At 42.0% G+C, this 16622-nt stretch overlaps 1 protein-coding gene across 2 annotated transcripts in view; it reads right to left on the bottom strand.

The window, feature by feature from the left end:
- The window catches only part of LOC126170534 (TNF receptor-associated factor 4), a 602024-nt gene that overhangs the window by 130835 nt on the left and 454567 nt on the right, over window positions 1-16622 (bottom strand). Inside the window, exon 1 of one of the 2 annotated variants that reach the window (XM_049920734.1) lies at window positions 870-1050. The exons of the other annotated variant lie outside the window; for it this stretch is intronic. Coding sequence (XP_049776691.1) covers window positions 870-986 — 117 coding nt within the window. The 5' untranslated portion in view covers window positions 987-1050. Of the gene's footprint in view, window positions 1-869; window positions 1051-16622 lie in introns of those variants that run through there. 2 annotated transcript variants of the gene reach the window in all.

Raw genomic sequence — 16622 nt, 5'->3', positions numbered from 1 at the left:
TACGAAATTTCCGAAGAAAAAGTCTTCAACTACTGATTTTGTAATGTCTTCGAAATATTGCAATATCAGGTTTACAAAGTTATTGTTATGTATGCCAATATACGAAACAACAGTCAGCATTATAACAGTCGAGGGTAAACTTCACAATCTTTTCTTTGTAGCACTGGCGGCTTCAAAATGCACCGCATGTGCATGACACTAACACAATTCAAAATGTAAATCCCCTCAATGACGATGTTTGACAGTATGAACGCGAAATAGAACAAATTATGGTGTTATTAACATTGAATATTTATTTGTGCAAATGGAAAGTTATCTGCAGTAATGACGAGCAGAAAGTTCACAAGATTGAAACAGAAGATTGGAAGTATACATGGAACTTAAAACAGAAATTAAAAAAAAAAAGTTTTCTCCGAAACTCTTTGCTGCACATTGACTCTTCTTACTGGGTTAACCCCTTCAGAATCAAACTACAATCCGCATGTGTTTTTTGTGAGCACCAGTATTGTTGCATTTGAATGTATCACAACAACAATTCGTAAGAAGGATAACGAAAGCTCCAACTGCACATTCTTACTACATGTAGGAAATTGAAGCTGAGGGAGGGTCTGTAAACTCGGAAACGAAAAACAAATTCCTAGCAAGTACGCTGCGCAGACCAGGTCCGCATGGATCGGTGATATCTGGTTGCCCATTTGCGTAGGTTTTCTCGAGAGAGCGTTGAACCGCAGTGAGAGAGGAACTAACGGCTGGCGAATTGCCAGCGAGATGTTAGTTGCAGACAAAGAGCACACGGTGCTGTGCTGTTGCTCCTCCAGGCGTGTCCGTTAGCGGATGCGCCGGCCGAGAAATGTCGTCGCCACACTTACTTGCAGGTCCAGCGGGGGCGGCGTCTGTGTCTGCGTGGTCGTCGTCGCTTGCTTGTTGGGAGACAGCCGCGCGGGGAAGCTGAGCGTCTTGGTCCACTGAGCCAGGCTACGCACCATGTCGGCGCCGGGCCGCGACCGGGAGAATCGCAAGCGCAGCAATAACCACCCTATCGCAACCGCGTCTGACAACGCACTGAGCCAAGGAACGGGACAGGACCGCTGAGGCGCCGGCCGGCGCCTGCCAGCTTGGCCGCTAGAGGCGCGCGCGTCGCGTCGGAGCAGCTGATCCGCGTCCCCTAGTTGCGTAAGAAAAGCCGGCGCAGTCCTGAGGCTTCCGCGCGTGGAAGAGGTTGTCGCGGCGTTGGTGGGGCCGTTAGGACGAGCTGACAACGCGACTGACACTGATCGCCTATTACGCTTGCACCACCCACAGCGAAAGGGGGTCATCTCTGAGGAACTTTGCCCGAGCAACTCGCCCACTTCGAGCCCAACAACAGTGTCCTGTCTTAAAATAAACAAATCACCGAGGAAGGTGAGACAGTGGACTCGTATTCGGGAAGACCACGGCTCATACCTCGTCCGGTCATCCAGATTTAGCTTCTCTGCGTTTCCCCTTGATGGGTTAAGGATACCGGGTATCACAGCTTCATAGCTTTCAGAGATTCACACAAAACTATTCATCGTCTCTATTTAACTCAGTAGCAAATGCCTTGCCGTAAACTCGCGTACCGTATAGTGCTAGGATGGTGTGGAAATCATGAAAAATGTTGTAGCTCAAATGGTTTTCAACCAATATACTCGTACCGTCCGTGAAATTTATTAATTTTTGTTACTGAACAATACAGTTGCGGCTCACTTTACACGAAACGATACCTGGTTAATGCAGAGATATTTATACAATGTAATAACAGCGTAATAACCAATAAAAGGAGAGGGGTGGCCGAGCCATTCTAGGCGCTACAGTCTGGAACCGCTACGGTCGCAGGTTCGAATCCTGCCTCGGGCATGGATGAGTGTGATGTCCTTACGTTAGTTAGGTTTAAGTAGTTCTAAGCTCTAGGGGACTGATGACCTCAGAAGTTACGTCCCATAGTGCTCAGAGCCATTTGAACCATTTCTGAATACAAGGAGAACAACACTTACTTTCTATTTGTGCCCATAATGCCAAAATAAACAAAGAGTATGATGTGTGATATGTATAAATGGAAGGACTTGGAAGAGCAGTTTAACGGAATGGACAGTGTCTAGAAAGGAGGATATAAGATGAACATCAACATAAGCAAAACGAGGATAATGGAATGTAGTCGAATTAAATCAGGTGATGCTGAGGGAATTAGATTAGGAAATGAGACACTTAAAGTAGTAAAGGAGTCTTGCTATTTGCGGAGCAAAATTACTGATGGTGGTCGAAGTAGAGAGGATATAATGGCAATGGCAAGGAAAGCGTTTCTGAAGAAGAGAAATTTGTTAACATCGAGTATAGATTTAAGTGTCAGTAAGTTGTTTCTGAAAGTATTTGTATGGAGTGTAGCCATGTATGGAAGTGAAACATGGAAGATAAGTAGTTTAGACAAGAAGAGAATAGAAACTTTCGAAATGTGGTGCTACAGAAGAACGCTGAAGATTAGATGAGTAGATCACATAACTAATGAGGAGGTATTGAATTGAATTGAGGAGAAGAGGAGTTTGTGGCACAACTTGACAAGAAGGGACCGGTTGGTAGTATATGTTCTGAGGCATCAAGGGATCACCAATTTAGTATTGGAGGGCAGCGTGGAAGGTAAAAATCGTAGAGAGGGACCAAGAGATGAATACACTAAGCAGATTCAGAAGGATGTAGGTTGCAGTAAGTACTGCGAGATGAAGAAGCTTGCACAGGATAGAGTAGCATGGAGAGCTGCATCAAACCAGTCTCAGTACTGAAGACCACAACAACAACAACATGTAGAAATTGCTGGAAAAATGGTGATCTTTCCAGTTCTTTTTGGAAAAGTTAAGGAAAGCTGTTTCTCTCATTCTAAAGTAATAGCTGGATGAAATGGCACACAAATTTTTATAACCTCTTCCCGCCCCCCACCCCCTCCCCACCCACATTCCCAAGTAGTTTGAGAGTTAACTGTACCTAAAACACTGAAAACCAAAGTTAAGGGAAACAAAAAAAGTATATACGAAATTTCAAATAACTCATATAGCATCACAGCAGCTGGTCTTCCTTTGTATCTTTTATTTGTTATTTTCTTAGTTTCAGCGTCTTCTCTCATCTCTGTGGTGCGACGAGCCGCTTCGTGTCGGCAGTGATGACTACAATGACCGTGTAATCTCCAATTTGAGCCACAAATTCCTCTTTAACCTTAGTTCTGCTTGTTGATGTATCACTAAAACATGTTACGGTGTCCAGCGGTTTTAATACCCAAATTATGTGAAGGAAACTTTCATTCGGAAAAAATTGGAAATTTGGTGTGATATCCTATGGGACCAAAATACTAAGGTCATCGGTCCCTAAGTTTACACGTTACTTAATCTAACGTAAACTGACTTACGCTAAGGACAACACATACAGACACCCATGCCCGAGGGAGGACTCGAACCTCTGACGGGGTGAGTCGCGGCAACCGTGACAAGGCGCCTTGGATCACGCGGCTTTATTCGGGTTTTGCGTACTAGACGTGAGACATTTATCTAAAACCCACGCGTCGTTTACATCCTGAATGACAGTTTTAATGGTTATCTACATTTCTTATGAACGCGGATATCCTTATCAATAAGTGCTCTCTGAAACTCACACCATGTTGCAGAATGTTTAGAGCAAAGTGCATACTGTGGAAAGTTTTTTTTTTTATGTTGTTGTTGTTGTTGTGGTCTTCAGTCCTGAGACTGGTTTGATGCAGCTCTTCATGCTTCTCTATCCTGTGCAAGCCTCTTCATCTCCCAGTACCTACTGCAACCTACATCCTTCTGAATCTGTTTAGTGTATTCATCCCTTGGTCTCCCTCTACGATTTTTACCCTCCACGCTGCCCTCCAATACTAAATTGGTGATCCCTTGATGCCTCAGAACATGTCCTACCAACCGATCCCTTCTTCTAGTTAAGTTGTGCCACAAACATTTCTTCTCTCCAATCCTATTCAATACCTCCTCATTAGTTATATGATCTACCCATCTAATCTTCAGCATTCTTCTGTAGCACCACATTTCGAAAGCTTCTATTCTCTTCTTGTTCAAACTAGTTATCGTCCATGTTTCGCTTCCATACATGGCTACACTCCATACAAATACTTTCAGAAATGACTTCCTGACACTTAAATCTATGCTCGATGTTAACAAATTTCTCTTCTTCAGAAACGCTTTCCTTGCCATTGCCAGTCTATATTTTATATCCTCTCTACTTCGACCATCATCAGTTATTTTGCTCCCCAAATAGCAAAACTCTTTTACTACTTAAAGTGTCTCATTTCCTAATCTAATTCCATCAGCATCACCCGACTTAATTCGACTACATTCCATTATCCTCGTTTTGTTTGTGTTGATGTTCATCTTATACCCTCCATTCATGACACTGTCCATTCCGTTCAACTGCTCTTCCAAGTCCTTTGCTGTCTCTGACAGAATTACAATGTCATCGGCGAACCTCAAAGTTTTTATTTCTTCTCCATGGATTTTAATACCTACTCCGAATTTTTCTTTTGTTTCCTTCACTGCTTGCTCAATATACAGATTGAATAACATCGGGGATAGGCTACAACCCTGTCCCACTCCCTTCCCAACCACTGCTTCCCTTTCGTGCCCCTGGACTATTATAACTGCCATCTGGTTTCTGTACAAATTGTAAATAGCCTTTCGCTCCCTGTATTTTACCCCTGCCACCTTCAGAATTTGAAATAGAGTATTCCAGTCAACATTGTCAAAAGGTTTCTCTAAGTCTACTAATGCTAGATACGTAGGTTTGTCTTTCCTCTATCTAGCTTCTAAGATAAGTCGTAGGGTCAGTATTGCCTCACGTGTTCCAATATTTCTACGGAATCCAAACTGATCTTCCTCGAGGTCAGCTTCTACCAGTTTTTCCATTCGCCTGTAGAGAATACGCTTTAGTATTTTGCATCCGTGACTTATTAAACTGATTGTTCGGTAATTTTCACATTTTTCAGCACCTACTTTCTTTGGGATCGGAATTATTATATTCTTCTTGAAGTCTGAGGGTATTTCGCCTGTCTCATACATCTTGCTCACCAGATGGTAGAGTTTTGTCAGGACTGGCTCTCCCAAGGCCGTCAATAGTTCTAATGGAATGTTGTCCACTCCCGGGGCCTTGTTTCGACTCAGGTCTTTCAGTGCTCTGTCAAACTCTTCACGCAGTATCGTATCTCCCATTTCATCTTCATCTACATCCTCTTCCATTTCCATAATATTGTCCTCAAGTACATTGCCCTTGTATAGGCCCTCTATATACTCCCTCCACCTTTTTCTTTCCCTTCTTTGCTTAGAACTGGGTTTCCATCTGAGCTCTTGATATTCATACAAGTGGTTCTCTTTTCTCCAAAGGTCTCTTTAATTTTCCTGTAGGCAGTATCTATCTTACCCCTAGTGAGATAACCCTCTACGTCCTTACATTTATCCTCTAGCCATCCCTGCTTAGCCATTTTGCACTTCCTGTCGATCTCGTTTTTGAGACGTTTGTATTCCGTTTTGCCTGCTTCATTTAGTGCATTTTTATATTTTCTCCTTTCATCAATTAAATTCAGTACTTCTTCTGGTACCCAAGGATTTCTACTAGCCCTCGTCTTTTTACCTACTAGGTCCTCTGCTGCCTTCACTACTTTATCTCTCAAAGCTACCCACTCTTCTTCTACTGTATTTCTTTCCCCCATTCCTGTCAATTGTTCCCTTATGCTCTGCCTGAAACTCTGTACAATCTCTGGTTCTTTCAGTTTATCCAGGTCCCATATCCTTAAATTCCCACCTTTTTGCAGTTTCTTCAGTTTTAATCTACAGTTCATAACCAACAGATTGTGATCAGAGTCCACATCTGCCCCTGGAAATGTCTTACAATTTAAAACCTGGTTCCTAAATGTCTGTCTTACCATTATGTAATCTATCTGAAACCTGTCAGTGTCTCCAGGCTTCTTCCATGTATACAACCTTCTTTAATGATTCTTGAACCAAGTGTTAGCTATGATTAAGTTGTGCTCTGTACAAAATTCTATCAGGCGGCTTCCTCTTTCATTTCTTAGCCCTAATCCATATTCACCTACTACGTTTCCTTCTCTCCCTTTTCCTACTACCGAATTCCAGTCACCCATGACTATTAAATTTTCGTCTCCCTTCACTACCTGAATAATTTCTTTTATTTCATCATACATTTCTTCAATTTCTTCATCATCTGCAGAGGTAGTTGGCATATAAACTTGTACTACTGTAATAGGTGTGGGCTTCGTGTCTATCTTGGCCACAATAATGCGTTCACTATGCTGTTTGTAGTAGCTTACCCGCACTCCTATTTTTTTATTCATTATTAAACCTACTCCTGCATTACCCCTATTTGACTTTGTGTTTATAACCCTGTAGTCACCTGACCAGAAGTCTTGTTCCTCCTGCCACCGAACTTCACTAATTCCCACTATATCTAACTTTAACCTATCCATTTCCCTTTTTAAATTTTCTAGCCTACCTGCCCGATTAAGGGATCTGACATTCCACGCTCCGATCCGTAGAACACCATTTTTCTTTCTCCTGATAACGACGTCCTCTTGAATAGTCCCCGCCCGGAGATCCGAATGGGGGACTGTTTTACCTCCGGAATATTTTACCCAAGAGGACGCCATCATCATTTAATCATACAGTAAAGCTGCATGCCCTCGGGAAAAATTACGGCTGTAGTTTCCCCTTGCTTTCAGCCGTTCGCAGTACCAGCACAGCAAGGCTGTTTTGGTTAGTGTTACAAGGCCAGATCATTCAATCATCCAGATTGTTGCCCCTGCAACTACTGAAAAGTCTGCTGCCCCTCTTCAGGAACTACACGTTTGTCTGGCCTCTCAACAGATACCCCTCCGTTGTGGTTGCACCTACGGTGCGGCTATCTGTATCGCTGAGGCACGCAAGCCTCCCCACCAACGGCAAGGTCCATGGTTCTTCGGGTTTTTTTTAATATAAAATTTAAAAGTACACTGCCCACACTGCACTTTCCCTTACTCTCAAAACAAAGTAGCAATGTACCAATTCCATCTCAGGTGTCTGTGAAGTGTCTACGATCTATTAGTGGTTTATCGTTAGTCAGTTTTTTGCCCTTAATTTTTTTTATTTTCTGTAACCTTGCTTCCTTTTTTTAGCTGCGCATCTCCACAACGTTCTGAAATTGAAATTTCTGTCTCTCCAAAGACGTTTGATTCTTTCAGGCTCATGAAATCTTTTGAATCTCCCGCACCAAAGATAAAGTCGTGTGTAAACTGGTATAATGTCTCAGACTTAAGAAAATTCTGAGCATCTCTTCACCTCTGTAATGTTCATAACACAGTTAAATAGACCTCAAGGTCATATTTTCACCTGTGACTGTATTGTGATAGGTTTCCATTTTTTTCTGGGAATTTCAAAGCAAATAAAACAAAACTAAATAAAACTTACATATCCTATGACAAACACGATTGTTCATGTATATTTTCTGAGTTTATTTTATAAGAGACCCGTGGTTTGCAACAGCTCGATACTCGTTAATTTAATTATCGTTAACAAAGTTTATAATCCTATTGTTCCTGTGTAAACACCTTCGCAGCAGAATCAAATCTTGTAACATGCATTCAGCAAAACTTACAGCGCAAAACACAATGTAACGCAACATAGTCACTAGGGGAACTCCCCATCGCACTCCCTCAGATTTAGTGGTAAAATGGCCCAGTGGATAGCCCATGGAAAACTGAACACAGATCAAACATGAAAAAAAGAAAGAAGTATACGAAACTGCGAGGAAAGAAACGGTGAACGGTCTAAGTTTCGGTGTGCAGCAACGAGCGAACTGTAAGAACCACGGCGTCGTGGTTGTGTGGTTACGGTGTCGGACTACGGAGTCCGAGACTCTTGTTCAAGCCTCCGTCGTGCTTCATTATTTTGTTTCCTCCAAAAATTATGAACTGTCCGTTCGCTCGTTAACGTGTCTGTTCTCCTTGTGTAGTCTCGACGGTTGTCATACTATACATAGCTTACAGCCTCTAAGTCAAGTGGTAAGAATACATTACCGTCCCAAGTAAATGTTATGAAAAGTGAGAGCGGACGAGACGCCGCATAGTCCTCTCACAGAAATGAAAACAACGAATAAACAGGTGTGAACTATGTTACAAGAGAGGAATCCGAGAGTCAAAACTTTCGAAACGGAACACAAGACTCATAACAGGTGATACTTGTGTAGAACAAGTACACCTCGCTGTTGCCGACAGACGTTTCACGACAGAGACACAAATCTGAATACAGCTAACAGACATCGTCAATGCCCGGACGGACGGTTCATAATTTTATGAAAAAAATTTGAAAAAAAAAGGCCACGAGGGAGATTGGAACCGGGACTTCCCCCTTCGCAGGCCAACAACTTGACCACAGAACCACGACGCTGTTGCCATTTGTATCTACTGGATATTGTACATCTTTAACTTGGACCGTTCACTCTTTCTATTTAGTTTCTTTTTTCATAGCTCAGTACAGCTTCTTCCTGTTTTCACTCTTGATCTGTGTTCAGTTTTTGGACGCGCTATCCACTGGGGCCGTCTTACCACTAAATCTGAGGGGGACGTGCGTGAGGAGTTGGCTTTGTCAGATGCAAAAGTTCTTAGATGTGGTTGCCGTCGCTGCGAGTTCAGCTCAACATAGCGCCCTTGTGCCGCTCTTTAACTGCATTCAGTAAAATTATACACGAGCTGCATATCGGCCATCTCTTCACTTGTAAACCTATTCATACTGCTTCTTATTTATTTACTAACACGTAGAGTACCGTACGACCAAATTGAGGAGCAAAACTCCAAGGTCATGGAACATGTCAGTACATAAAATTACAACATAAAAGTAATAACAGACAAAAATAAAATGTTTATCAATCCGAAAAAAGGCATTCCATAACTTAATGTAAACGCAATCAACAACAGAGCAAGAAACAGCTTAATTTTTCAAGGAACTCCTCGACAGAATAGAAGGAGTAACCCACGAGGAAACTCTTCAGTTTCGATTTGAAAGCGCGTGGATTACTGCTAAGATTTTTGAATTCGAGTGATAGCTTATTGAAAATCGATGCAGCAGTATACTGCACACCTTTCTGCACAAGAGTTAATGAAGTCCGATACAAATGAAGGTTTTATTTCTGCTGAGTATTAACTGAGTGAAAGCTCCTTATGTTGAGAGGACAATGTCAAAATACCGAGGTTCGTGAACTTATGCCACTTATTGCCCGAACCGCCCGTTTCTGAGCCAAAAAATATCCTTTTAGAATGGGAAGAGTTACCCCAAAATATAATACCATACGACATAAGCGAATGAAAATAAGCAAAGTTGACTAATTTTCGTGTCAAACGATCACTCACTTCAGATAACGTTCAAATAGTAAAAATGGCAGCATTAAGTCTTTGAACAAGATCCTGAACGTGGGCTTTCCACCACAGTTTACTATCTATCTGAACACCCAGAAATTTGAACTGTTCAGTTTTACTAATCATATGCCCATTCTGTGAAATTAAAACGTCAGGTTTTGTTGAATCGTGTGTTAGGAACTGTAAAAAGTGAAGTCTTACTGTGATTTAGCACTAGTTTATTTTCTACTAGCCATGAACTTAGGTCATGAACTGCATTCGTTCGAAACCTTTTGTTTCACCCATCTTGTACCTCACAGAGAAAAGAGAATATAGCATTTTCAATTGTTAAACGACTTCTAAAGCCGAACGTACACTGCCTTTTCAATAAATTTAGCAAACACTAATGGCATAGAAATAGGTCTAAAATTATCTAAATTAGCCCTTTCTCCCTTTTTAAACTGAGTACTTACTACTGAGTACTTTAATCGTTCAGGAAACTGACCACTCTTACAGGAAAAATTACAAATATGGCTAACTACAGGGCTAACATGTGCCGCACAGTACTTTAATATTCTGCTATGCACTCCATCATAACCATGAGAGTCCTTAGTCTTTAGTGATTTAATTATTGACTCAATCTCCCCCTTCTCTGTATCACACAGGAGTATTTCAGACATCAATCTCGGAAAGGAATTTGCCAAGAGAGTTATATGATTCCCCGTAGAAACTATATTTTTATTTAATTCACCAGCAATGCTCAGAAAATGATTGTTAAATACTGTAAATATATCTGATTCATCAGTAACAGAAATATTTTTACTACATACTGATTTTATAGCGTCGATCTTCTGCTTTTCTCTGCCTCGTGATGACTGGGTGTTGTGTGATGTCCTTAGGTTAGTTAGGTTTAAGTAGTTCTAAGTTCTAGGGGACTGATGACCATAGATGTTAAGTCCCATAGTGCTCAGAGCCATTTGAACCATTTTGATCTTCTGCTGCTGACCAGGCACTTCCTTCACAACTGATCATATGGTTTTAATGTTATCCTGTGAATTAGCTATTCTGTTTGCATACCACATACTCTTTGGCTTCCTAATAACATTTTTAAGCACCTTACAATACTGTTTGTAATGGGCTACTGTAGGTTGATTGTGACTACTTCTAACATTTTGAAATAATTCCCGCTTTGTTGCTGTAAATGGTGAAAGGTGTTAGAAATTCTGAAAAAAGTATGGGTAAGCTATAGGGTGAGGCGGGTCATATACAGTGTGTACAACAGCCAAGAGGGAATAATGAGAGTGGACGACCAAGAACGAAGTGATCGTATTAAAAAGGGTGTAATACACGGATGTAGCCTCTCGCCCCTACTGTTCAATCTGTAAATCGAGGAAGCAATGATGGAAATAAAAGAAAGGTTCAGGAGTGGAATTAAAATGCAAGGTGAAAAGATATGTACGATTCGCTGATGGCATTGCTATCCTGAGTGAAATTGAAGAAGAATTATATGATTTGCTGGACGGAATTAACAGTCTAATGAGTACACAGTATGGATTGAGAGTAAATCGAAGTAAGACGAAGGCAATGAGAAGTAGTAGAAATGAGAACAGCGAGAAGAATTCTGCTACCTAGGCAGTAAAATAACCAATGACGGACGGATCAAGGAGGACATCAAAAGCAGACTCGCTATGGCAAAAAAGGCATTCCTGGCCAAGATAAGTCTACTAATATCAGATATCGGCCTTAATTTGAGGAAGAAATTCCTGATAATGTACGTCTGGAGTACAGCATTGTATGGTAGTGGAACATGGACTGTGGGAAAACAGGAAAAGAAGAGAATCGAAGCATTAGAGATGTGGTGCTACAGAGTAATGTTGAAAATTAAGTGAACTGATAAGGTAAGGAATGAGGAGGTTCTACGAAGAATCGGAGAGGAAAAGAATATGTGGAAAACACTGATAAGGAGAAGGCACAGGATGATAGGACATCTGTTAAGACATGAGAGAATGACTTCCAAGGCATTAGAGGGAACTGTAGAACGCAGAAACTGTAGAGAAAGACAGAGATTGGAATACATCCAGCAAATAATTAAAGACGTTGGTTGCAAGTGCTACCTGAGATGAAGAAGTTGGCACAGGAGAGGAATTCGTGGCGGGCCGCATCAAACCAATTCACACCTCCACTCCGCAAAGAACTCCTTAAAAACAGCCAGCTAATCTGTATCCTGGTAAAAGAAGCCTCTGGATTGTCAAATTATTTAAGTGGTGCTCCGACATACCAATAATTTCAGAGTCAACATCTATAAGCAGTTCACTAACTTTATCACTAATACCTCTTACATTTTGATGAAATATGCTAATCCCTTCTCTACTTGGAAATATGACATCCTCTGAGGTGAGCCCTTAGTTAGAGGGACTACCTTTAAGCAAGTATACCTATCAGCTGACTTCAGTCTAAAAAAGGTGCAGCTCTAACACCAACTGGTACAGGAATTTTTCCATGATTGATCCCACCACAACCCACTACACTGTCACCTATAAGCTTTGCCAGCCTTCCCTTCCAATATCTATTGAGGTGCAGCATGCCTGTCTGCTGATAGACCAAACTTTCAGCACTGAAATATGACCCATGCCGTCTGCCATCAGCGCTCTCCCCAGCCCCATATTAACGTGCCTAACAGCCGCATTAAGATGAGGCGGATCATGACGCTGAAACAGTTGCACGAAATGCGCATTAGTGCCACCAGTTTGAATAGCTATCTTTACCAGGTCATCACCTACATCATATTCCCCGTCCCTATCAAGACTGTTCCCTGCTCCACCCACTCTCACTACCTGATCCTCATTCGTAAAATTCCTACATAACTCCCCTATGCTCTCAGTCACCTGAGCCAACATTGCACTAGGCTTCACAACGCTGGCGACCTTGTACTCACTCCCCAACACTTCCTGCAACTGCTGGCCTACACCTCCACTGTGCGAACTACCTAGCAGCAGAACCTTCTTCTTTCTGTTAGACTTTGCATCTGACCTGGACCTCCTAACCGCTGAGGACTGCTGCATGTTCCCTACATCTACAGCTACAAGAGGCTCCTCTCCACTCAACTCTGACAGTTGGTCAAATCTGTTGCATATACGCAAAGTATAACTGTCTGAATACCTCTTGCTTCTTGCCAACTGACAATTCCCATTCCCCACCACCCTTCACCCTCCTCAACCAATCTAGTTCCTCCTTTGCGCGTTGTAACTGCACCTTAAGGGCATAGATATTACGCTCCCGCTCCTCTATCAACTTATTTCTAGTACAGATTCTGCATTCCCAGGAGAGGATAGCGTTAGAATGCCCACTGGCTTCCCCATTGAATTCCCCCCAATGAAAATACTTTGAACAAATTCCACACCGTAATCCACTACAGCCGACCGCTGTGGCCGAGCGGTTCTAGGCGCTTCAGTCCGGAACCGCGCTGCTGCTATTGTCGCAGGTTCGAATCCTGCCTCGGGCATGGATGTGGGTGATGTCCTTAGGTTAGTTAGGTTTAAGTAGTTCTAAGTCTAGGGGACTGATAACCTCAGATGTTAAGTCTCATAGTACTTAGAATCATTTGAACCATTTTAATCCACTGCTCACAAACCTACGACAGAGCCCACACTTCTCACTCATGGTAAGATTTTACAGTTACTGAAAAAAACTAAACGTCTACATTACACCAGTAGAACTATTTATAGACTAACAATAGCGGTCTCTAAATTCTCTGTCTACTAAGAATGCAACTATTTGTATTAATACTACTAAACGCCAGCTAATACTAATACCAACAAAACTTCACAAAATTATTAGCTAAAACCAAAACTTCGAGCAGCCACTGGAACACTCTACGAAGTTAAAACACTGAATGAATATTTTACTGAACTATGTCACTAGAAACAATAAGAAACGTAAGCTGAGAACTAAAGCACAAAATTTACTAAACGACTTCAACGCACACAAAACTCCAAAAAAACTCAGCGTGCGAACGTTTCCAAAAGTTTATTAAATCGTTATTTCGCCACAAACAGCACGAAACACGCTGAAACTATTACGTTTAATAACTGTATAACAGTGCACAAATAACTTTGTCAGTACTTAGCTTTATAACCGCTACAGCTGCAACTTGACGCCACTGTTAACGTACTGGTCAACAAAACCTTAGAAAGAATCGAACAGTACTGAATGAAAGCTTCACGTCGAAGAGTCTTCTTCTTTATCCTGCCTGACCTTATCTTAAATCGTCATGGGGTCGCAATGTTAATTGGGATTTGACAATGATAGTGATACAGCGTGATCAGATGCCTTCCTAAAATTGTCGCACAAGTATTTGTAGTCAGTCTCCCTTGTAGATTGACTGCGATTTCCTGTGAAACCCTACCAATGAACCAAGGGCTGACTCCTGCTTTACCTCGGCCTGAGCCTACGAGGCCGTTCCATTTCATAATCCTACAAATTGTTACAACTAGTTGACTCATACCAGTTGCGACTAACTGATGTGGTAGTCATAGGATACTATGTTTTTGTTCCCCAACAGTGAACTGTATATTTTCTGAGCAACATTTAAAGCAAGCAGGCAACCTTCCCATCACTTTTGAACCTTATCAGGATCTGACTGTACCTGTGCAACTCTTTTCTGACAATACTTGATGTTAAAGGGCTACGATAAATAATTCAGTCGTTTTCAAAGCTCTATATTTTCGAAAGTATGAAATGTAAAAATATGGTTGATGCATGAATAGAAGCGTATACTCCTCGAGTTTGCATTGTGCCCTCCAATTCGCGTTACGAGTGCTGTGCCTTGACAAAATGGCGACAAAGCAAGAAAAGAGTTTTGTGTTTTGGAATATGCGACATCTTTACGTTTTACAACACTGCAGCGTGCATTCGGAAAGTATTATGGAAAAGATCCGCTCTGTGAACAGAGCACTGTGCGTTGGTATCCACAGTTTAGGACACAGGTTCTCTCTGTAAACAGAGAAGTACCGATCGATCAATGCAGTAGTAGAGAGCGCAAGGAAGTTTCGTATGGAGTTAAAAAAAAAAAATTAACAGTCCGCGCAAACCACTCACTTAAAATACGGTGGCAATCTGCGTGGAAAATTTTGCGACGGCGGTTAAATTTTAAACCGTACCGCCTGCATCTCGTGCAACAATTAAAAACCTTAAGATTATGGGCGGCAAGTTCAATTTTGGATCACAATGCAGAATGAACATTTCGCCTCCATGCTGATATTCAGCGATGAAGCAACCTTCCATTTATTTGGAAAGTTAATCGCCAGTGTCGGGCACTGAAAATCCTCAAGAAATTGTGGGACATGTCCGAGGCTCCTCGACGGTTAATTTTTTCTGTGCAGATGAATCTGTGATGGGCCGCTTTTCTACTGTGAGAAGGCTGTGTGTGACTGGTACCTCTTATTCTCATATGTCGCATTTGTGGTTCTTTTTACAAATCACTGCTGATACTGAGAATTTCATCTTCCAATCCCCTCATTGGAGCATCGATGTTCGTCGCTACTAACAGGACGAACTACCGCATCGCTGGATTGGGGGTAATGGCGAAGATGATGTGGCTCTGTCCCCCCCCCCCCCCCCGCTCCTCCCCCCGTACGCATCGGAGCTGCAGGGATGACCATTGACAGGATGTTGCTTCATAAGGTATGGAGCGAACTTTACTGTCGCTAGGACGTATGTTGTGTGATCAGTGCAATTACAACAAGCTAACTTCATGAGTTTACGGTTCTATTCATGTATCAATAACATTTGTACGTATAACGATTTGGGAAATATAGATCTTTGAAGCGAATGAATCATTTATAGTAGTCCTGTAGATAACAGTTCAACAGCCAAACATCTCCCTCCCGCCGGAGGTTCGAGTCCTCCCTCGGGCATGGGTGTGTGTGTTGTTCTTAGCATAAGTTAGTTTAAATTAGTTTATGTGGGTGTGTAAGTCTAGGGGCCGATGACCTAAGCAGTTTGGTCCCTTAAGAACTCACACATATTTGAACATTTTTGCTAAACTTCTGAAGTTAAAACGAAAGAGCGTATTATGTAAATGCCAAAAGCATGGACTCTGAAGCAACTTGCATTCAACGCCTCAGAAAAAAATCAATGGGAAAATGAAGACAAACAACTGCACCCGAAACATATTGTTAAGGTATAAATGCGACAAGTCACGAAAGGAAGATCGCTTTGGAGAATCCGTCGCTATTCCGCTGTAAAATCAAAACTATCGATGGAATTATACTCTACGGAAAAGTTACAGTAACGAGAAGGATACAAAACTCTTGTGCATCATTATAACGCACACCGATTTGTCTACTGTTGAAAGATACGATTTTCATGCGTAGCAAAATCTACCTAAATTGTACAACGTATCCAAAAGTCATTCTTCCCTCCACATTCCCATTTACAGTAGACAGAAAATTCCAACATCAAATTACATGTCCTATGTACGGAAAACGTCTGAATCGCGCGGAGCCATATCGGCAGAACAGTAAATAAAGATGTTGTTAACTAAAGTGGACTGGTGACTGATTTACGCTTAGCATATCCTGTTAAAGTTACGGTCTCACACGCATACTTAACCTGACTAACACGTCTGGCAGAAAGGATATAACGGAGAACGGCTTAACCTCAACCTAGGGGTTATTTCCGGAACGAAACTTTCACTCCACGGCAGTGTGCGGGCTGTTACGAAACTTCCTGTCGTGTAGCTGTTTGCTGGACCGGGTGTCGAATCCGGGTCTTCGCCTTTCGCTGACAGCAGTGCAGTTGCTGAATCACCGAAAATCGCCTTGCATCCCGATTCAGTGACACGTCTGCTGATGTAATGTATCGAAAATAATGGACAAAACACTCTTAGATACAACGCAGGCCTTCTCTGCCGCTGTAATAGTTGTCTATTTTCCGTTTATGTATTTATCAACATCTACATCTGCATGATTATTCTGCTATTCACAATAAAGTGCCTGGCAGAGGGTTTAGTGAACCACCTTCAAGCTGTCTCTCAACCGTTCGATTCTCGTATGGCGCGCGGGGAGAACGAACACTTAAATTTTTCTGTGCTAGCCCTGGTTTCTCTTATTTTATCGCGACGATCATTTCTCCCTATGTAGCTGGGTGCCAACAGAATGTTTTCGCAATCGGAGGAGAAAACTGGTGATTGAAATTTCATGAGATGACCCCGTCG

The sequence above is a fragment of the Schistocerca cancellata genome, chromosome 1 (assembly GCF_023864275.1).
Source record: "Schistocerca cancellata isolate TAMUIC-IGC-003103 chromosome 1, iqSchCanc2.1, whole genome shotgun sequence".
Lineage (NCBI taxonomy): Eukaryota > Metazoa > Arthropoda > Insecta > Orthoptera > Acrididae > Schistocerca > Schistocerca cancellata.
The sequence above is the reverse complement of the archived record's forward strand: the minus strand, read 5'-3'. Positions and strand labels throughout refer to the sequence as shown.